The sequence below is a fragment of the Diachasma alloeum genome, unplaced genomic scaffold (genome assembly GCF_001412515.2).
Source record: "Diachasma alloeum isolate Michigan unplaced genomic scaffold, Dall2.0 Dall_scaffold_00210, whole genome shotgun sequence".
Classification (NCBI taxonomy): domain Eukaryota; kingdom Metazoa; phylum Arthropoda; class Insecta; order Hymenoptera; family Braconidae; genus Diachasma; species Diachasma alloeum.
This window is the reverse complement of record NW_021680375.1, coordinates 169,688-193,904: the sequence shown is the minus strand read 5'-3', so window position 1 is coordinate 193,904 and position 24,217 is coordinate 169,688. Positions and strand designations below refer to the sequence as shown.

Below are 24,217 nucleotides of genomic sequence, written 5' to 3'. Positions count from 1 at the left end.
GACCATTATGGGATTTCTATTTATCAATCTCAAAATTCTGAAATGAATAAAATAATGAAAAATATTTTTTTTGTCAGAAAAAATTAAAAAAATTTGTTTTGATTCATAAAAAATGAATTTTTTTTTAGTGATGAAAAAATGGGGAATTCGAGAATTCATGAAGACTGAGGATAATGGGAAAAATTAAGAATAAAAGAAGAAAGACAATATGTTCTGCTCGATGAAAAATAATTATAATCATAGATATCTCAATAACGTTTGTTTAAATTACAAGAAAAAAGGAAAAAAATCAAAAATAATTAATGGAAAAAAGGAAGAAAATTAACATATTCGTGAGAATTTTACAATGGCACCTGTTGGCCCTCCAGTGCATTATGTATATACATAAACCCCTACGTATAATATACATCATACAAAAAAATTCATCACCCATCACTCGAAAGCAGATCAATTTTCCCAATCAATTTTTCTAATCAACTCGATTCATTCATTTCAATCACTCAACAGGGGTTAACATTCGTATTATCAATCGTTATTATCATTTTTTTCTAGATTCTCTTATCACAAGAATATAACTCATTACAAACTAACGAAGTTCATTTCCCAAGTGATTAATTGTTGCTTCTTACTCCACAAATTTTCTGCGGAGAAGAACAATGGCAGAAAATATATATAAATATTTTTGTTCAAAAATTTTCATCGAAAATTTTTATAAGAAAAATCTCCAACTGTTTTTCACCATTCTCTCATTTATAAAAAATGTTATAAACAGTTTTTTAATAGTAATTCCTCGATTTAATAACTAACAAGGCCCAGAAAATTTGAACATTATTAATATATATCCATGGCTTATTTAACATTTTTTCAACAAAAAATGAATTTCTTCATCAGAAAAATTTATCAGTGAATTTGTCCTTAATTACTTTTGTAATAAAAAATAATTTTTCTCAAAAAAAAATTATTTTTCGTCTTTCAATTTTTCTTTGGCGATTTACAATCAACTTTTTTTCCCAACATTTGCCCTTCATTTTCACGTCATTAATAAATTAGGAATGTATTTTTCCATGAAAACAAACTGCATTGAGATGAACGAAAAAAAATTTTTTTTTGACGTGAAAAATAGAACAAAAAAATGTTCCACGAGATTTTTAATTTCATATTATTGTCGATTTGCACGTTAAATAAGCACCCAGGGGAATTATGAGAGACGAGGCGGAGTTGCTGAGGAAAATGCTCACGTCTAAATTCCCGTGAGTGGATGTCATGGTACGCAATATCTCCAGGATATCGGTCTAGTCTCTACGTGACATGATTTCAACCCCTGAATCTCTTCCAATGATTGAAAAAAAGTTTAACAATTTTCTCAACGATTTCCCCCCCTTTTTCTCTAAAATTATCAACGATATCAATTTTTGATCATTACCATTGAAAAGAGCGGTCAATTTGAGCTGGAAAAGAGTACCATGAAGGCCCACCCATCTCCACCCACTGACCGTTAAAAAAGTGTGATTCTAACCTCAAAAACCGTTTTTCACCGATATTTCGTGATGTTGTGCATCAAAAGAGGTTCAACAGGGGTGTTTTCCATCGGAAATTTTCCGCCCTCTCCAATGACCACATTGTCATCTCCCTCCCCTCCATGCCTCTCGTCGTCACCCCTATTATCTCGAAAACCCTCAACAATATAAAAAAATCATTATCACCATCATAAAGCCCGTCGAATTTCCCCTGAAAACGACTACCATGACGACCCACTTCCCGTCCACCCCCCGAAGAAGCTCCCCTAGGTCCCCCTCAGCAACCCGATTTCCTCCACTTCCGCTACAACTTCATCTCCCAAAGAACAATATGTGCATCATTACTGTTAGGCTCTCTCATCCCCTTCCCCTGAACACCCCCCAATTGCCTCCAGTTGACATAACCTCTGCCCCCCATCAGGGTGAGGACAGTCCTCTTCGGCTGCTCAACAACCTGGACCTTCCTCTTCCCCGTGCCCTTACCACACCCCTTCACCACTTTATCCTCCTCCTTTCCCCCTCCCTTAAACACAAATTCGGGTTCTCTCCCCCCACTCCTGCCCACACACGACCCATTCCTGGAGAGCTTCCCCTTGGAGAGATTCTCCTCGGACCCCGAAGAGGTGTACAAAGAGCTGGCATGTGAGTCGACAGACCAATTGCTGAGATCCAACGACCTCGGCCTCGTGATCTTCATCTTCAGTCGTCTATCCAGGGTATTGACCTTGTTGGGTACGCCCCCCAGTTCCGGGTCAGACCGCCTCAAGCTCTCGTAGATGGTGTCCACCCCTGAGTTGTTGTCATTCTCGTAATCCCTCGGGTACATAAGTTCCCCGTAGAGTCCATACACATCGCAATTCTCCCCCGAGGAGCCTGAGGAGTTGCTCAGGGAGTTTCCTAGGAACGCCCCCTGGGCGGAGAAGTTCCCTCCCCAACCCCTGGGCAGGGTCTTGGAGCCCCTGTACTCACTCTCCCTAGCTTTCTTTCGTCTCAAGGCCACAGGGCTCCCCGCCAGCTGCAGCTTCAATTTATCGACCCTGTTCTTGTTCACCTCCTCCTCGGTCCCCTTGACCTCCTCGACCTCGACTTCATCCTTGGCGTAGGTGACCTTGGAGTTCTGAAGGGCCAGGAGAAACGTGATTGGTCCGAAGTGGGCGTGGTAGCTTATGTTGACACGCCCACTTATGATGGGAACGCCCTCCAGGCGAGGGAGGGGGATCGTCAGACTGATCCCGACGTTGGTCCCCACCCAGAGGAGACCCTTGCACGCCATGAGGGCCGTCACAGTGACGGAGACCGTTTCGCCGTTGTCACCGGGGGTTCCCAGTCTGTCCAAGATGGAGGTCTTGGTGACCCTGAGAACGTTGGACGCGATGTTGATGTCCTGGAGGTGCTTGAAGGTCTCGGTGTGGTAGAGGCAGACGGTAGAGGAGTTCTTGAGGGCCACCCAGAGCCCGACACCAGAGTGCGCCATCAGTTTGACGTTGCCGACGTGCTCGTGCTGGACGGAGAAGCTCTTGAGGACCTCTCCGGTGGGGCCCGAGAGGACCCAGACTTTCTTGCCGCATGCAGCGTAGACCGTTGAGTTGATGGGCATCAGGCTGGCGACCGGGTCACGGCCCAGGGAGGCTTGGCTCGGGGTCGAGAGGTTCCAAGAGCCATCTTGGTTCCTTTTGTAGATTAGGAGGTTACCTGGAGAGGGAGAAACAAAAATTTTGTGAGAAATGGTCGGTGAGGAGATTTGAGGGGTAGGAAGGTGATGGAAGGGATTTGGTTGGCCATGGGGGGAAATTCTCGAAAACTTGGATGGGTGGAGGGCTGAGGATAGGCTCATTGGAGAGGCAGGGAAATTTCTGGTGGAAAGAATACCCGGATGACCTAGTTCAGTCCAAAAACACTCAATCTACAGCGAAATTGAACATTCTAACCTCAAAAATTCATGTTCAATATTTCCGAAAACTGAAAATATCAAGCGATCTTCGAAATTTTTACATTTTTCTACTGAAAATAGAGATGAAAAGTTCATGGAGAAAATCCTCACGTGCAAAACAATTTTGAGGTTATAGAAGTGATATCTCTAAATCCTGAAAAATTTAAGGATTAAAAGAGTTCTTATTTGATAGCCTGAGAAATTTCCTCTGGAAAGAGTACCCACATGCCACATGTTCCTCCAAAACTACTCTTTCTATCCCAAAAAATCAAATTCTAATCTCAAAATCACTCTTCACTCCTTCCACTTCCTCCTCCCCTCCCACCCCCCTCCAGCTCATGTCAAAAGGGGCAGTAACTGTGAATTGATTATCTCGAAGACAATCGAACTCTCGAAAAAATCGAGACCTCACTGTTCGATTGGTCGCCTGATTTTCCCCGCGAAATTCAAATTCACAGAACGTGAAAACGTCTACTAGTTATCAAGAACGTCCGACTCACCTGTGTCCAAAGCGATGAAGATGTTATCGCAATGAGACTTGATCTGGATGACAGATCCGGGTGTTGGATACGTCCCCAGCTGTTCCTGCTTCTCCGGCTCAACAGCATTGTAAATGATGATTTTATGCGAGTCTGTCCCCAGGAATATCAGATCAGGGCTCAGATTGCTGTGGCTCTTCACGAACTCGATCGCCGTGACCTTCGTCTCGAAGAGATCAAACGTCGACGTCTTCTTCAATGAAGTCGATGAAGACGTGGCGGAAGTTGACTGGGAGAAGACGGTGATGTGACTGGAGACACCATTGCCCGTGCAGACCCAGAGGTAGCTCTGGGGATGCCTCGAGGAGTGCCTCCTCGTTGGTTTCGCTGATTGAGTCGTGTAGTAGCAGCCGCAGGTGACCTCGGACGCGTACTGGGAGCTGTAGACAGGTTGAGAGTTGACGAAGAGCGGCATCTTGGTGCTGGGTCGTTGCTCCTGCTCGGGCACCTCCCAGGAGGGCGAGTTGTTGGGGTCCAGGGCCAGCTGGGCTAGTCGCAATTCAGTGATCCAATCCTTCTTTACGAGGGGATTCTCCGTTTGGAAGGTGTACATCTGACCTTGCTTTGTGGTCAGCTGGAGGCAGCAGCTGTCCGCCCAGATCATGTCCTCGTCTTTTTGTTGGACGGAGGATTGGATCGATTGGAGAATTTGCTTTGTTTGTTGGACTGAAATGCCCTGGAAGATCGAGAAACGGTTTTTTTGTGATAGTTGAATGAAAAACGCACTTTTTTTAAGTCGAATACGAAAAAGAGCGATTTATTGAACGTTTCGCGGATAATGAAATGTTTTGTTACACGTACGATAAGTTGCATTTTTTATACGCAAGTATTGCTACCTCATATTTCTTGAAATGCCGAAGCGAAGTTTATACAGAACAATTTACTGTATGTCCCTAGGACCACAAACCGTGAATTCCAATCTCTTCTCTTTCGGTTAGAACGCGATTTTTGGTCCTCGGGATGTAATAGTACATTGTATTACAAGGCGATAAAAATATTCTCTCGCAAATGTGATTTTATAATTCGAACCGAAGGCGAGAATCGCGGTTTACTGGGCCTAGTAACAAAAAGTGTGATATACCACACGGCGATAAAATTATTTTCTGACTCACGAGATTATAATCCTAATCTTCAACGTGGAATATAAAGTACTTATGAGATTAATAAAATAATTTTATCGGTCTTGTGACATAACGCCCGATTTGAATATCGTGAAAACTTTTTGCATCATGAGTAAAAAAACGTAAAGAATTCTAGCCCAAAAACTAACTTTTCGGGTAACTGTCGAAAAAGAAGCATTTTAGATCGTACTAAGGCGTTTTTGGGGATTCCCAGCCATTTCTTGTTGATTGATGGAGTGCGCATGCGCGAGCTGCGCCCGAAGCTGCGCAGTAGCTTCACGAGTAAATCCACTCGATCTCGGCACTTTTTTTCTTTGCAAACACTTCTTAAAGTTTATGAGAAGATGTTTAGAAATTGAAGTGTGTTCATTTCATAAAAAATATAATACTCTACGCATGCGAAAAAGTTCAACTTTACGGACTCATAACGTATTCGTCCATATCTCTAAAACTAAAATAGATACGAAGGTAATTTTTTGTTTAAATCCGACTGAAATTTTCCCAGCTCTCTAATAAACGGGCTCCCAATTCCGTACCTCTTCATGTTCCTGGAATACCCACCAGGGTCATGAGAATATAATTCACCAAGAAAAGAAATTAAGCAGTTCTGAGTAATTTTCGATGTGCTGATATAGAAACATACAAATGCGGTTGAATTTACCTCATACGTGCCCTTGAGTTGTGTAACCAAATCACTTATCCTCGACATGACCTCGTAATCATGCATAAGATCATTCATTTCAACGCAGAGGGTATCAGCACCTGCCTGACTACTCTCATTCATTCCCCCACTCTTGTCAGACTTCAAGCTGCCGCCTTTGTTCAATCCGGCGGTGAGTAATCGGCTCAATGTTGGCGATGTACTGGTGTCTTGAATCTTTAAAATGAATTGAGAATAAAACATGAGGATGAATTGTTCGGCGAATCAGTGAGGAATTCATGCCTTTCAAATAAAGTAGGAGAAATCAACGGATTTCTTGGAAATAGTGAGAAGTGAATAACAATGACTTGGTTGGATTGCCGGGGAAATTTCCGGTTCAAAACACTGGTTATAAACCCATTTTGCCCCGGGTTTTTTTTTTTTTTTTGAAAATTGGTTTTTCGATTGTGGCGGAAGCGGTGGGGCAAAATGGGGCTATACTATAGTGAGTGATACTATATATTTACCAAATGGGGTTTTGACCAGTGTTTTGGATCGGAAATTTTCTTGGCTAGCTGATGGGGTCATTATCGACCCCAAAACTCCTCTCCTTAATTGTGAAAATGTGTGTGAAAGTAGTGCTTTGAGAGAATTTCGCAAAATTCGATGAAACATTCGTATTCCCCTTTTAAAAAATCCAGTGTAACGTTTTTTGAAGCCTCTATTAGACAATTAAAAATATTAAGATACATTAACGTTAATAAAAATATCTTGAAGTATTTTTTGAAATGTTTCATCTTTCAAATTTGAATAATACTAAATGCAATAATTATTGACTGTCAAAATAAGCTCAACTTGTTACTTACAATAATGACTCAAAATATTCATATATTTTCACTTTCAACTACAAATTTGGCTTTTATTATTTGGCCAATATCACGATCACAAACTAAACGGTTTTATATGAGACATTAAATTTCTCGTCAGACACAAATGAAAAAATGAACATGAAGATGACATATATTTTCCATCTACTTCTAAAAATAAAAGGAGATATAAACAGCAGAAGAAAAATGAAGAAGATGGAGAAGATGACGAAAGAACTATTGAAGGAAAAATATCAAACTCTCAAGTTAAAGAAATCATTAAAGAAGAAATGATGAATCAGTATTATGGAAATGATTAAAATTTATAATGAAATGGAACGATGAAGATGACTCATTATAGAAAAATAGAGAATCGAAATGGTTTCCGGAAATTCCTTACCTCAATGTCGGACACCGGATGTGTCCATTTGAGGGTGAGCCTCTCGCTGCTGGAGAAATCATCGATAGATCGCGGCGCCACAGACACACAAACAACCAAATCATTAAGCAACAGTAGTCTTCGTCTTTTGGACTTTGTTATCATTCCATTGGTGTTGAATTCCAATTGTGTAACATTGTCCTCTCTTATCAGGTATCTGGAGGATGAGGAAAGTGGACGATGAGACAGTTTGCCAGAAACATGACGTAACATTTCTTTGAATGCCTGGAATTGCTCGGCCTCGCGTTTCCTCTCGTTCAACATTTCTGCTAAACTCTCTAGCTGCGTCAGGGCTAGTTGCAGGGACATCCTGTCGTGGTGACCTTGTGGTGTGTGTTTCAGAAGGTCCTGGAAGTGGGATTCAAGAATTTGTTTTATTAATTGCGAGTGAATCGTGCGGTGAGAGATGGTGATGGGCAGCATTTTGGAAATTTTAGGGGAATGCTGAGGGAGAGTAATTGAGAATATGGATTCTTTATTATTTTTAAGCGTTTTTAAAGTAGCTCTACCCTTCGGCCGGGCTACGCTGTGCTTTTGGATATTTTCAGTTTTTTAATTTTTCAACTAAATTGCATGGAAAAAATTTGAATAAATTCATACCCAGTCAGTATTATCTAAACTAAATTTCGCAAAATATTGATATTTTTTCAAACATTCCCCTCTTATAAATAAATAATAAAACTTGTTTGCAAAACGGTGGATTATTTTTTTATGAGGTGTCAACAAAATTCTTGATTTTGTCACATCTAATGAAAAAAATTCAGATTTTAAGCTTTGATTACAATGGAAATGTTGATTTTCACATAAGACACTGGGTTAAATCCTGATTTTTAAACATTTCTTATTTGAAAAACCAAAATAATAATTAAATTGAGAAAATAATTAGAATTCCGAATCTAATCGAGTTTTCTGCAATTTTATTGCAGTTTTCAATAATCTTTGAATTTACCGTAAGGGTAGAGCTACTTTAAGTATTTTAATCCCTGACCCAGAGGCATGGTCTGAACGTTGGTGCTACTTTAAATTTAAATAATAAACTGAAGGGTGAGCCAAAGAAATTATCATTAATTGGATTTTAAGAAATATTTGAAATCGAAGTTTGAAGGAATTTTTTTTATTGAGAAAAACTTTTGATTTTTATTTTTTTAGAGGTTTGGAGCAAAAAGGAGGAACTGGAATTAAAATCTTAGTTTTCAAACAGAACAAAAATATCGATGTCATGTAGCCAAAGGGGCTCTACGATGACAATATTTAAATATAATTTTTTTACGAGAAGAATTTTTGAAGTTTTTGGAAGGGGGTCCAAAGGGTTCGAGAGGAAAAACGTTGGTTCAGTTTTTTTTGCGAATTCTGAAGATGAGTACTTGAGAATATGGATTTTTGATGATTTTTAAGTATTTTAAAAAATATGTGGAATCGAAGTTTGAAAGGAATTAGATTTTTTACTTTAAAAAATGCTGCGATTTTGGCTTTAGAGGTTTGGGAGCACAAAAAAAGAACTGGAATTGAAATTTCAGTTTTCAAATGGAAAAAAATATTCAAATATGATTTTTTTAAATCATTCTAAGTATATAAAAAAATATTTGGGATTAAAGTTTGGAAGAATTAAATTTTTTGAATTCAGAATAACAGACACATTTGTCTGAATGACTTTTTTACGATTTTTTAATAGCTGAAGAGATAAAAATTCTCGCCCTATAAATACTATCCAACATTCAAATGCAATATTTACCTGAAGGAAGAGAATAAACTGTGGAAACCTCTGCACGGGTTTCACCATCAGTCCAAAGAAGGACAGTCTGTCATGGGCACTTATCTGCTTCACCTGGTGATTACGAAAGGTGGTGATGGTGATAATTAATAAGCTTGTTAAAGACACACTTCTGCATTATGAGCGAACCAATTGATCAAAGAAAAACATTAAAACCCCGACTCGAATTGCCTCACTTGTAAACATTGGGGTCCACGATGACCCCATTAAACAAGCCAGACAACCCCCACCTCACGAAAAAAAGAAGAGAAATAAATAGACTTTAATATTACGAATTGTATTCTTTTTTCGACGTTACACTGCGCCCAAAAAAAGTTGTAAAAAGAACTAAATTTTTTAAAAAGTTTTCTTAAAAAGTTTCTGTTCATTCATTACTCACAGCATAGAAAAATATGAACTTTTTAAAATCATCATTTAAAAATTGTGTGACTAAAAGTCATGACAACGATAAATCATTACGAATAAAAATTATAAATTAAACAAATTATTTGACATTTTCAATTTGCTATTGAATTAAAAAAAATCATTTTACCCTGCGACTCATTCTGCCACATGGGTTACAGGGTCACAAGGGTCAAAATCCCTTAATTGACATTGTTAGGATTTTTTTTGTTCTGCTCAAAAAGTTTGTATCCATTCATTACGTACAGCATAGAAAACTGTGATATTCACAAAATCACCATTGAAAAATTGTGTGACTAAAAGTCATGACAACAATAAATCATTATCAAGAATTATTTGGCATTATTATACGGTAAAATTATTCAATCACTCTCCCCAAAAAATTGGAATGAAAATTCAACAACGAAAAAGAACGATGAATTCACAACAGCCTGCAAAAAAAAATAAACTCCCACAGCCGCACAAAAATGGGAGACAATGGGCATGACAATGTCACTAATTCCAACGGAATATCACATTCAAATAATGAAGTTAAAAATATTCATTGTGATGATCATCCCCTGATCAATTATATCAACAAAGAAGCAATCATAACACTTCACAAACGTGTCCTATCACCAATTACAAAGCCCGCTACTTGTTATATTTCCTGCTGACACATTTTTAAATTCATGACGGTTCGCACACGTGCAAAAAAAAAAAGGACTAAAATTCCCAGAAAATGAAATTCTCACCTTAAAAAAATCAGCAAGTGCAGTTTTCCGTTTGGACTCCTGTTTAGCGAGATCCATAGCGACCGAAAAATTATTTATAAATCCAGAATAAATATCGAGGACAATGGCTTTACTGAAACTGGCAACAAAAACATCCCCAAGCATTTCATCCTTGTCCCATGATCTCACACATTCGGCCAATGCAACTCTAAATAGGGTATGACACTGTAGTATCTCGGGTAGTCGATGAAAAAGTGTTGCTATTTTAGTTTGACTGAGTATGGGTGGTGAGGATTCCTCCAATGGTTTTTTGTAGTCATTCACTAGTCTCTGTAATGTCGCAACATAACTGTTCTCGGATTGTACAAGTGCCGCAACAATGAGGCGTCTCTTTAATTGTTGCTGTGTCAATTTTGATGGGGCTGGGGGAAGGGTTGGTGGTGGTTGTCTGCGATGATGAGGACATTGAAATTGCATCATTGCCGCTGCTGCTGAGTTTGATGCATAAGTCTCTTCTTCCTGCAAAAGAAAAATGATTTTATTAGGCTTTACTGGGGTTATCACCCTGATCGATATATAAATGTATCAATATATCCAAATATCGATCAGGGTGATAATATTAATATATTTATATATCGATATATCAATATATGAATAAGTCTGATATGACATCGATTTAAAATTATTGTCGACTGGTCGAGATAAAGAGTAAATCGATGCATCGAAAATTTTCTCGATTACTCGCATATCTCTCTATTTTATGAAAATCCAAAATTCGATTATGAAAATTTGGTTCTCGAAATTAAGACTCCAAAATTAAAGGTCACGAGGATAAGAATAAGGGTCTTAAGAGTTAGAATAAGGGTCACGAGGGTTTGAATAAGGGTCACGAAGGTCAGATTAAGGGTCAGAAGGTTCAGATTAAAGTTTGTGAGGGTCAGAATAAGGGTCACAAGGATCAGATTAAGGGTCATTAAGGTCTGAATAAAGTTTGTGAGGGTCAGAATAAGGGTCACAAGGGCCTGAGTAAGGTTCATGAGAGTTAGATTAAGGGTCACAAGAGTCAAATTAAGGATCATATGGGTCAAATTAAGGGTCTAAATAAAGGTCACAAAGATCAGATTAAGGGTCCAGAAACGGGTTATTGGGGTCAGAAACTAAGGTTCATCAGGGTCAGAATAAGGATCGAGGTCATATGGGGTTCACATGGGGATCACATGGGGGTCAAATGGAATATATCGATGCATCGAAAATTTTCCCTTTTCGATTAGTCGCATATATCGATACAAAATTATAATAAATCAGAAAAATCATGGCCATTCGTCTGCAAAATGTCAATTTCATTTTTAAAAAATCATCCTTAAATGAAAAAAAATTCCTTTTTATTTTACCTCAATCAGACGTGACATGGTGGTGGCACTGGGCACCGGAGACCTCTGCAAAGGTGTTGATGATGGCTGACCCTTTATGGGACTGCACATTGAGACTGTTGATGTGTCTGACGATGAAGAGTCAACGTCGTACTGATGCGTAGAGCCTCGCCTGATGCTAAACCATCGTGATAATCTTCCCTGGTTCATCGAGGTGTCAATTGCCTCGGTGTTTGCGTTATTCAGTCTTATATTTTGGGTCCTCCATTTGTCGCACAGGGTTTTGGCCTTGTGCAGGGTATTGCGTAATTGACAGTTACTTTTTATACTCATATTGCTCTTTTCGGACTCGTCGTCGGACGAGGGCTCGTGGTCGGAGGCCGAGCACCAGGAGTCCTCGCTTTTTACTGATTGCACGGATGCGTTGGAACTCGTCGCCTCCAGCAGCTGGTGGGGCGGTTGCTGGAGGCTCTGGCGTTTTGTCAATTGGTCCATTCTGGAAGGGGGCGCTACGTCGTCCCAGGATTGACAGCGGGAGCGAGGCTCATCTGGATGAAAGAAGAATTCCATCAGGATTGGAGTTTTCAGAAGAGGGGCATGTATTCCATACATTTTCATCACTTGTGCGTAAAGTGAAATTTTACGCACGTTCTTCACGCTTTCCACACATTGTGATTGAAAATAGGGTTCGATACTCGTGGGAAAAGTGTTCTTTGACCCTTGGGAGGGGAGCGCTCGCCTTCTGCGAGCGCTACACGCCTCCCACGCGTCAAGAAACACTTTTTGTCATTCCAGCCGTAAGGCAGCGTTTCACGGACGCTCCGCGTCCGTAAATCTCTGCCTACGGCTGTCATGACAAAAAATATTGTTCGTCATACGGCCAAAAAAAACTTTTCTGACGAATATGACAATCGGCTCGTGCTGCAAACCTCATATTCGCCAGAAAAGTTTTTTTCGGCCTAATGACGAAATATACTATTTTGACACACTATGCGTAAAACGTGGTTTTACGGACATTGTGAAGAAAAATTATGTTCGTCGCTCGGCCGAAAACAAATTTTCTGACTCGGGTGATTGCATTCCTCGGCTTCGCCTCGGTCTGCAACCCTCACACTCGTCANAATCGGCTCGTGCTGCAAACCTCATATTCGCCAGAAAAGTTTTTTTCGGCCTAATGACGAAATATACTATTTTGACACACTATGCGTAAAACGTGGTTTTACGGACATTGTGAAGAAAAATTATGTTCGTCACTCGGCCGAAAACAAATTTTCTGACTCGGGTGATTGCATTCCTCGGCTTCGCCTCGGTCTGCAACCCTCACACTCGTCAGAAAAGTTTTTTCCGCCTTGTGACGAAAATAGGTTATTACGATACAAGTTCGGAAAAGTGTTTTTGGCTCATGGGAGGTTTATAGCACGAGTCGAAGGCGAGTGATATAATCCCACGAGCGAGAAAAAATAATTGTGTGCAAAGTGTAATTTGAATGAAGCTGAATATTCATGATTTTTCACGCGGAGCGTGCCTAAAAGTCCAATTTCCGCCACATTGTGATGAAAAATATTGTTCGTAACTCGTGAAAAAATGTTGGGTTTAGTACTTGTTGGGAAATTTCGTCCTTAACGTGTGTGGTTATATTACTCGCCTTCGGCTGATGCTGTAAACCCCACACACGTTAAAGACGATATTGCCCAACACGTGCTGAAATATGCTATTTTGCACTCGTTACGAAATATACTATTTTCAAATTTTTCTCACGCAATTTAATTGACAAAAAATTAATCTATAGTGTGGTCTGTTCCAAACTGTAAAAGATACTTGGATATCCGTCAATAGATCGTTTGAACTGCAAGAAGCTCAATACATGCAGAAATCTTCGATATTATGTCGTTTGTTTTATAAAAATGATTAAAAATGGAATAGAGAAGGGACAATGACGTCACTTCTCCGTATACTTCGGAGTTGACTCACTGCGAGGTGCCACTTCCGCTTCAGTGGCGATAATGAAGTGAGGTTAGTCATCGGGGGTGATCAATCATTTTTGTGTCCATTTATTAATGACATTGTTTAAAATAATGGTCTTATTCATACCAAAACTACACAATTTAATTTCTACTAAGCGCACTGATTTGATTCGCAAATCCGACGAGAGATGGCGTTGCTGAACGCTATTGACAGAGTTGTGACGTCATTCAAGGTCACCGGAGCATTTTAAATTCACCATTTTCAATCATTTTTTTCATTAAAAAAATTGTGACAATTTTATCTTGAATTTACACATAATAAAGCATGAATTATAAAAAAAATGAAGAAATGTTATAAAATGTCCCCATTGCTGAAGAGGTATTTCCGCGGTAGAGTTTGAGCGGAAGTATCTCGGTATCTGAGAGAGATAGTGAAATTGTCATACAGACCTTTTTTGTGGAGCGGAATTAGAGCTACAAAAAAGGTTTCTATAAAAATTTTTGTATCTCCGTTGGTTTATGAGATATTCACCAAAAACCAACTAGTGAAACTGAGTTGATTCATATTTCGCAATGAGAAATTAATGAATGACATTTACGTTGGTGAAATTAATTGAACGTTTTGCGATTAAGTTGTTAGGGATTTTTTTTTGCAGAGAGAAGGGCACTGAGAAATGGGGAGATATCTTTAATCTCAACCTTTCCAACATCTCGTGCAGAAGAAATTCGGTTTTACGAGCTGTAAAGACGCCCCACGATTTTATGAGTTATTCAAAGTTCAAGGGCTTTGGATGAGAAAAAAAGGGAAAACAAATATTGGAACATCATTTCCATGTCTTGTTGAACTGCCTTCCACCATCTACAACTCTATTTTTAATGCTCTGACGTACGAACATTCGACAAAAATCACTTTACTTGGCACTGATGCTGTTTATTACAATTTCAAACGAGAGACTAGAAACAAATGGAACATTTTTCACCTCAATTTCTCAAATAAACTCTATAATTTTTTTTTCTCGTGTTTTTCAACATTTTTCATGCACAAAAAAAATGAAACGTACGGGGCGCGAAATTATTTGGGATGTCTACATTGAACTTTACGAATTGATAGTCTATTTTATTTATAAAATTTCCATTTCGGTTAAATTTTCAAATTTCAAATTTTTTTTAAATTCTTAAATTTTTAGAATTTTTGGAATTGAAAAAAATCAATGGTTTTTTTAATTTTCAATATTTTTTTCGTTAATTTTCTTCTTTTATCAATTTTCAGGGAAAAAATAAATTGACAAAAAAAAATGTTCATCCATTGTATACTTTTCCGAGATAAAAATTCAATGAGGAATGAAGAAAAAGTTGAGAATCCGTTGAGCCATTGGCGAACGTTTCAATGTTTATCCATCGACTGGAAGTTAACTCTCAATGCATTGTCTGTCGGTTGAATTTTCACAGAATGAAACCGAGTTATAAAGCGTCCATGTGTGGGTCTGACAAACCGAGCGCAATACAACCGCGATGGAATCACATAGAGAAGCCCTCACGTACAGTCGTTCATCGAATGACGGAAGTGTCTATTTATAAGATATATTCCATTTATTGCGACAACGCATCTCAATTATTTTTTTCTCTCAACAGAAGCCGACAAAAAAAAACACGTTGGACATTATTTTCAGCTATGAAAGCGTACCCTTGACACGATTATTTCACATATAAAATAATGAATCGTGAATTTAACCCAAAAAGAAAAAAAAATGGCCCATGAGAAATTTTTTTAAAATTAAAATAAAAAAATCAATGAAATTATTTTTTTCGTTTAAAAAGTCATTATTAAAACGAAAAATTGAATATTGAAATTAAAAAAAAAACAAACAAACAAAAAAAGAGAACGAAAACAAAAAAAATCTGAAAAATTATTTTTTATTAACTCGAACAAAAAAATCAATTTAGAAATAAAAAAAATGAACTCCATGAAAATTTAATAAATTAATTCTCCAGAGACGAAAAGAATTATTCACAATTCGTAAAAAATAATAACAACATATATTTAGGGTGAATAAACGTTAGAAACGTGGGAATAACGGTCGTGCGGGTGCGTTTTAACGAGTCTCAATTGAATGAGCGTGATGCGGATGCTGACAATACCTCACTCAAACATCCGAGCAACCGCCAATGATTATTCAAACAATAATCAACCCCCGGAGCCTTGAACACGAAATAATTTTCACTCTCGACTGTACGAATGTTCATTTTTCTTTTTTTTTTTTAATCGTTAAAATTTACGCGGAGGCCGCCACCTCCATTCCATCTCCTCTGGCGGATTCCAGTGCAGGGGGACTTGGCCTCGACTTTACTCCCGCTAATGCAACAGAGAGAGAGAGGAATTATTATCGCTCTGCAATCGGTGCAAACACCGATCATTGTTCAAGGGGATTTTAATGAGAAATACGAGAGACCGTGATTGCATTTTTTTAAACCGGAACTACTGTCGAGAATATTACCGGGTAAATATCAATATTTTCTATTGGAGTGGAGGGGGGGGGGGGATTTTCTATTCCGAATCAAAACAAAAATTGATGATATTATTTTAATTTTTTTAACAGGGGGCTACGCCCCCTGCGCGTTTCGCTCTTGATCCCCGAAGGGGGGGCTCACCCCCCCCCGTGACTATTTGGCTGCGGCGATTCATTTTTCTATAGAAAATAAATATTGTTGGATAAGACTTCAACGAACGCTTTTCCCAGTGAGGTACAACCATTCAATATTTTCATTAATTGGAACATAACATAGTGCATGGCAGATGCTTTCATTTAAAAATAACTACAGACACTATTTATAAATCTTCGACAATTGAGGGCACAATTTTGAAAACTGCACAAACTCGTTAAAAATCTTTCCAAAACCGAAAAAAAAAACATTCTTTCTCTTGAAAAAAAAATGACAATACGTACGGACAGGTTCTAAAACAAGTGGATAATTGCATTGTTTATAACTGAGTAGAGCTACTGTCGCTGATGAATCAATAATATGCTTTTGAGTGGATTAAACTTTGATTCCATTACACAATAGCATTTTTCTTGAAAGAGGAATTTATAAAAAACTTGGCACACCCATGCATACGGACACAGTCACTTAACACTTAATCATGCCAAAGAAAAATTCGGAAATTTTGTTGAAAATTTCTTAAATTTTGATGAAAAAAATTAAATTTTGCTTCCATTCAGAAGCGAAAACTCATTAAAGTAGTGTGAATAAACTCCAGTTGAGTCGTTAAGGACATCCAAGTACTTTAACTATTTTTTCTCCAGTCAAATGCTTCTCTACTTTCATAGGCGAACATCAGAGCTTTCATTTCAGCCCCGTTGGACCCTAAATTTCCGGACATTTTACAATGATTTTATTATTTAAACTTTGCAAAGCTGAATTTGAATCTCGATATTGAACCATTTGAAAACATTTCAAAAATCTGAAAAAGATGGTTTAAATGTTTTAAAAAATAATAATTTTGTGCAAAATGTAATTTTAATGACGCTGAATATTCATGATTTTTTTTCAATTTTTTCTCACGCAATTTAATTGACAAATTTGATGATTGATTCATCAATTTCATTCCTCAATTATTTTTTTGAAGAATAGTCTCTCATTTGACGAGGGGTGTTTCGATTTAACACGGCATTCGGGCACGCAGAAACCTAAATTATTTATTACAAGAATTTGATAATTACACTGACGAATTGTTATATTGGGCATGGAATTTTCATTCTTTTTTTTTATTTAAAAAAAAATTTTCTAGATGTTTATCTTTTCCCTAACCTCGGAATCCTATCCCAATCCCTATCCCTCGGGGGGATTCCCATGATATTCTGATAGAATCAAAAAACCATTGACATTAATTTGCTAGCCACCATTAAATCTCTTCAATGATAATTTATTGAGTGATCGTTGAACGACCAACCTTCAAAAAATATCAATATCCCCGAAACTGTGGTAAATTGAATTTTAATGAGTGTCATTGAAATATATATTCATTAAAGAAACTTGATCTTCGAAACATTCCTTATAAAACAAATTTAAAAGATTAACACTCGATTAAAAATTAACATCTACAGAAATCATTAAGAACTGATTTTTGCAGAAAAAAGGCACAAAGGACATCACCAGTCAAGTGACCATTAAATCCCTTTCAATAATGATTTTTTGAAAAACACCCGAAATTTCATGATAAATTTAGTGGCGAAGCGGTAAACCGGCTCAAGTCGATTCTGACTATTGGCCAGTTTTAAACGAATATCTCGAAATCTAGCAGAGATAGCGAAATTTTTGCTATGACCTTTTTCATAGCCCGAAATTCGCTCTATAAAAAAGGTTATGACGAAAATTTCATTATCTTCCTTAGATTCGCAGATATTCATCGAAAACTCAGCTAAGGGCTGAGTCGACTTGACCCTCTAAGGCGAATTTCAATATCCCCACTCTACGGCCGTCAAAACGGAATGCCAGCGTCCCCACTCGAGCGCCCTACTACGCTTTAGTACGCTTTTTACCTTAGAGGGTTAAACCATTTTACGGCTTCGCAACTGAATTGAATTTTAATTGTTATTAATGGACAGCACTCACTGAAGTCTCCATTCAGAGCAAAAATTCAGGAATTTCTCAACAAATTTTCTCACACTAAAATTACCAGAAAAAAAAATAAACCCACACACACACACGCCCCTTTAGACCAGACTAATTTTTATATTTTTCATTGACGCTTTAGGAACCCTATTATTATTATTATTTATTGTGGGATCATTTGATCTGAGAGAACTCCACCATTCAGAGTAAAAATTCAGGAATTTCTCAACAAATTTTCTCACACTAAAATTATCAGAAAAAAAAAAAATAAACCCACACACACACACGCCCCTTTAGACCAGATTAATTTTTATATTTTTCATTGACGCTTTAGGAACCCTATTATTATTATTTATTGTGGGATGCAACTGAATGTCATCTTCAATCTCAACATTAAAAACTCTGATGATAATTATGTAGAGAAGGGAGGAAGTATCAAAATTGATACTTCCGGCATTTCTTCCATGTTCATAATTCAATGACAAATTTATGGATTTAGTTCACTCTATGTTTATTCCAGAGGGAAGGGACAGTACTGTTCATGGAAAAAAAATCATTTTCCCGAAAATTCAATGCACTGGGAGAAAAAATTGGCTCTGGCAAAAAACGGTATGGTCCACGTGAGAATATTTGTCGGAGAAAAATTAAATTTTTCTCGTGATCATCAGAAATATCCCTAGAAGAATTCCAACTGTTGGCAAGAAAAAGTTTTATCATCTCAATATATTATTGAAAGATGTTATTGCGATACCAAGGATAATGCCCCCGAGGGGATTTGAACCCAAAACCTTCAGATTACCAACTGGCTACTCTACTTTTTTTTTTTACAACGTTTTTATCATGAATCACAACGTTATTTACATATATACAGTATATGCATTTATAAAAACTAGTCTAAAAAAAATTAATGTGTGTTATTTTATTTTTTAGAGCAAACTTTGGTCAAAACTAGTTAATTCTCGAGTTTGAATAATATCTGTGTTTACATTGTATTTGCTATGAGTTATTGGTGTTCCTTGTACGATTAATTCGTTTACTTTATATTTAGATTTGTATTGAGCTTAAAAAAAAGGGGTGAAGCGTTGCTACTTCATGTTTGCCTTTATGTGACAGTAAAAAAAAGCGCTTCTTTACTGGCTACTCTACCAATCTAGCTATCGGGGGTTCGTTGTTGGCAAGAAAAAATCTAATCTATTGTACGTCAATCATTTAATCTGAGAGAACTCCATAGGTTTACACCACAGAAAGGATACATTGACGAGGAGAGAATATTTTTTTCCCGAAAAAAATAGTCCTCTCGAAATTATTTAGTTTTGCCAATAACACATTTTTCGACAAGAAAATTGTAGTTTCCTCTTGAAATTGTCATTTGTTTCATGGAAATTATAAGTGTTTATTGAACAAATACACTACTCAATAACATTCACTTGATAAAACCGGAGCCTCATATAATTCTCTGTAGAACGAATGTATTTACCCGAAAGACATATAAATGTCTCACGCGAACAATTACTAAAACGGAAATTATCATGTATTGGTGGGAATTTTCTTTTTTGCCCGCAAGTAAATTGATTTAACACGACAATAGATCTCTTCAGGGGAACATAATTTTTCGGTAGAACAAATTTTTTCTCTTAGTGAAAATTATCATTTCAAAAAATTGTGAATAGCGTCCACTTTACAGAAATCATCTCAATTCAAATCAGTCCTCCAAGAAGTCTCTCATCCCTGTCAGGACTCTGTGGTCCAATAGAATACGGATTTCTTCAATTTTTCCATCAACCTTCTCATCCTTCGAGAGCATGAAATTATTTATTTTTATTTATTTATTTCAGTAGCGAAGTGGTGAAACGGTTTAAGTCGACTTAGCTCTTAGTTGAGTTTTCGAGGAATATCTCCAAATCTAAGAAAGATAGCGGAATTTTCACCTCCATCTTTTTTGAAGCTCTCAATATCCTCTACTGAAAAGGTCATAACAGAAATTTTGCTGTCTGCCTTAGATTGCGAGATATTCATTAAAAATCAAGAATAGTCAAAATCGACTTAATCCGTTTGACCACTTCGCTACTGATTTATTATCTGCTCTTCAGAGTAATCGCCCCATGGCAGAGGGACGATGCATTAAATTACAAACCCAAATATGAACAATTTTTGATTTTTAAAAAACCCAAAAACCCCCAAAAATCTTCACATCTCAGATTTCCCCTCCAAAAAAACAGATCTTACGTTTATTTTTCCGGAGTGTGACACCATCCCGCAGCTTCCTCATGTACAAACAAAACTCCCCCCCTCAAACCCTCCACTCACATGAAAAAAAATCACTCAGCACAAAAAATAAAGATAAAATACGAAAAACCCAGAGCAAAAGGCGAGACAAAAAAAAACCACTCCGAGAAAAACCTCTTAAACAGCAGTAACCGAGTATTGCACTATTGTCCGTATTCCATTATGTCTTGTGGCTTGTGTCCGTAACCGCACTAACCACGTACCACACATTGATGATGAGGTGGGGGAGACACCAGCACTGAGCTCTCTCAACTCCAGAAGAGAGTGGAGAGCCTTCCACCTCCCGGCAAAACGTATCATCAACTGCTTCCATATTCCTCTGTACTTGTGCATTCTGAATGGTTGCTTATCCCCCCACTCGTGCCCACCCCCTACCCCCCCTTGGCCCCCTGGCCCCCCGGGGGGTGCCACCCACGCATTTAAAACAGTTTCTTGTGATGGTCGAGTGTCTAGTCATTGTTCATTGAATTAAATGACGGAGAATGTTTTTTTTTGAAAATTCATTTTCTTTTTTTTTTCTTTCATTTTTTGCGAATTGAATTTTTATTATATACATTGTTGAGTGTTGCACATTTGCTATTGAAAATGTATTTCCAACATGTATACAAAGTTGTTTGTATGTGTAAAATGAAGTTTTATTTCAAAAAAAAATATTGTTGATTGAATTAAATGATTGAAAATCTTTTTTTTTTAATTCATTTTCTTTTTTTTCTTTCATTTTTTTGCGAATTGAATTTTTATTATTTATATTGTTGACTGTTGCACATTTGCGATTGAAAATGTATTCACAACACCTATACAAATTTATTTGTATGTGTAAAATAAAGAGTTTTATTTAAAAAAAAAATATTGTTCATTGAATTAAATGATGTAGAATCTTTTTTTTTGTAAAATTAATTTTATCTTTTTTTTCATTTTTTGCGAATTGAATTTTCAATTATGTGAGTTTGAGTTCAATTTCATGTGGTTAAAATTATCAACATTTTTCGATTTTATAACGAGTTGGAAATTGTAATTTCATTGAATATTTAAGAAATTAACTGATTTTTCGATAGGCGTGACAGCTATGTTTAGACACACTTACGCCCCTTTGACTATCCGCCGGCGATATGGAATTTTCATGTACATTAGCAGTGTCAAGTTTCTCTAGTGCAGGATCACTGAATTTGGTATAAAAAGCTAGAATAAGCAGTTTTTTAATAACCTCTGTATGTTTGACGTTTTCTTCCTTAAATTTTTCTACCTGCAATCTATCGCATTCTTCCGAATGTTTTCTGAACACGAACTTCAATACCTGCTATTTTTTACATCAAATAAAATGCAATAAAATGCATCAAATAAAATGAAATTGCAAATTAATAATTTGATGTATCTAATGGCTGTTAGGTCGTCATTTGTCACAGTAGTCAATGGCTGTCAGATTGTTAGTTACCATGATAAATTATCCATTCACTATTTCCTCTCTATCGGACCTATTTCTTAATCTTTACTAAAAACGCTCTTTGAAAATGGTCAGTTTTTTTCAATTTTGTTTTATTGTACAATCATAATTTTTAGGGACTCCTGCGTAATGTTAAATCCAATGGAAATTGTGATATATTTTACATTATAAAGATGGATTATATTTATTATATTTCGAACGTGATCTTGGTTGTTTTTTTTATTTTGATAATCTGAAATGATTTCTAATTGCTATTCAGTTTTACATAGCCCTGGAGTCTCCAAAAATGATTGTACAATCAAAAAAACATTGAAAAAAAGCTGAATATTTTCAAAGAGCGTTTTTGAATAATATTGGGAAATAAATCCAATAGGGAGAAAATTGCAAATTAATAATTTGACTGTTAGGTCGTCATTTGTCACAGTAATTAATGGCTGTCAGATTGTTAGTTACCATGATAAATTATCCATTCACTATTTCCTCTCTATCGGACTTTCTTTTTTTTTTTTTTTATATCCGGCCCTTTCTGCCCTCTGATTGGCTAATCGGCCCTATCCAACCCTATGCATCTCCTGCGTGATGTTAAATCCAATGGAAATTGTGATATATTTCACATTATGAAGATGGAAAAACAATCGAGATAACGTTCGAAAGATAATCCACCCGGGCCTTAATGGACTTTTTAGTAACAACATGCATGGAATTTTCATGTAAATAGTAGTGTCAAGTTTTTATAGTGCAGAATTACTAAATTTGGTGTAAAAACTCAGAATAAGCAGGTTTTTTAATGACGTCTGTATGTTTGAGGTTTCTTCCCTAAAGTTTCATATATGCAATCTATCGCATTCTTCCAAATGTTTTCCGAACATCGGCTTCAATGACAGCTATTTTCTTGACACCAATTAAACAGCAATTTATCATAGATTATCATTCTATCAATGGTTTTCCGACGAGTTATTTTTGACACCAATTAAAACGCAATTTATTATAGATTTTCAGGAATGTTGATACATTTCTGCAAATCGATTTTTTAACGATCACTCAAATAATCGTTATTGAAAGGAGTTTAATCGAGGCTTAAAAAATTTATGTCAATGGTTTTTTAATTCTACCAGAATATGATGAAGGTCGTATCATCTGTCGTTGAGCTACAGCATGTTATTGACACAGAGAGAAATATCCAATAAAAATTACGTATCTTTTCCGTAATTCCGGAGCGAAATGCGGTTGTAGGAAATTTTACGGAACTGTCACTGAATTTCTCCAGAGCGTTCCGTAATTTTTATCTGACTCCCCTGTGAAAAATTAACATCACTTGAATTTTCTGAGTCGATTCCATAATCGGTAAGCGAATTGTGAGTTCCGTAATTTTTATCTGATTCTCCTGTGAAAAATTAACATCACTTGAATTTTCTGAGTCGATTCCATAATCGGTAAGCGAATTGTGAGTTCCGTAATTTTTACTGAACATTTCTCTCCGTGGGAGGAGGAATCGTCACTTTATGCAAAAATTATTCTCCCTGTACAGTAAAATCTTCCGCACTGGTAAAATATTTTTTTCTCGCTCCGACCCGAGTGGAAATTGCTTCATGCGAAGCAATATTAATAAAAAAGAAGTTGATAAAAAATTATTCTTTTATCAACTTTTTTCTCTTCTTGGGAGTGCTGATAAGAATAATAATTTTCCTTTCAGTAGAAGTTTCGACGGGAGAAAATTTTGTCAATGGATTAATTGAAAAGAAAATGAAACAGCAAAATCCAGAGTCCACACTGAGAGAAAAACGAACAAGTTCTCAAACAAGTCTTACTTGTGCCAAGAAAATAGTCTTTTGAAAATGATCAAAAAAAGATTTTTTTTGTGTCAATCATGCAGAGAGTGCGCCGGAATGAAAAATTTTTGTCGCAAAAATAGATTTAGTAGTTAAAAAAAAATTGCATTCTCTGTAGACGCAAGAAATGTCATTTCTAGCACTACTCCTTCGTTATTCGATACTCCATACGTATTTTGCTCCCGAAAAAACTTTGTTTTATGCGAAACAAGGGATAGTAGTTTTTCGTTCCGACTGTCTAATAATCCAGACAACAAATGAACCCTTAAATGAACCAATAATAATGATATGATAGCAATCTTGTAACTTGGGGATAAAATATTTGTTGATAAATTTTCCTCTACATGAGATATATTCATCCTGAAAAGGCACCGTCTGCTGTGAATTATCCGCCTCTTGAGCCAAATATTTCGTTGCTGTCAAAAGCAGAACAATTATTCATGTTTGAGACTTTCAAATTCGAACCAAATAAATTCTTTTTTGGCAATTTTCAACTAGCGATTTTGTTGGCACAAACAAGACTTGTTTGTTTTTCTCTCAGTGCAGAGCAAGGCCCCGGGTGAAACCCAGAGGGGGAAAAAGGAAAATGTAATGCTGAATTTCAATTGAATGAAACAAAAAAAGTGTAATCGGCCTAATTCAATCAATTGAATTATAAGACGAATAAAAAATTATTATTCTCATCAGTTGTTCCCAAGCTTAAGGATATCCCTGGCGAAATAGATTGTGCTGACAAAAAAGGTGACACCAATTTTTCAATAGAGAATCTCCAAAGATA

At 36.8% G+C, this 24,217-nt stretch overlaps 1 protein-coding gene across 4 annotated transcripts in view; it reads right to left on the bottom strand.

Moving 5' to 3' along the window:
- Positions 1 to 211: 211 nt before the first annotated feature.
- Positions 212 to 24,217, bottom strand: part of LOC107036652 (rho guanine nucleotide exchange factor 10) — a 47,742-nt gene continuing 23,736 nt past the window's right edge. For 3 of the 4 annotated variants that reach the window (XM_015254755.1, XM_015254756.1, XM_015254759.1), the window contains 7 exons: positions 11,330 to 11,856; positions 9,960 to 10,457; positions 8,785 to 8,877; positions 7,014 to 7,400; positions 5,769 to 5,984; positions 3,948 to 4,662; positions 212 to 3,209 (listed from right to left, as the gene is read on the bottom strand). In XM_015254755.1, coding sequence (XP_015110241.1) covers positions 1,822 to 3,209; positions 3,948 to 4,662; positions 5,769 to 5,984; positions 7,014 to 7,400; positions 8,785 to 8,877; positions 9,960 to 10,457; positions 11,330 to 11,856 — 3,824 coding nt within the window. In that variant the 3' untranslated portion in view covers positions 212 to 1,821. Of the gene's footprint in view, positions 3,210 to 3,947; positions 4,663 to 5,768; positions 5,985 to 7,013; positions 7,401 to 8,784; positions 8,878 to 9,959; positions 10,458 to 11,329; positions 11,857 to 20,109; positions 20,446 to 24,217 lie in introns of those variants that run through there. The other variant, XM_015254758.1, reaches the window with a different exon arrangement.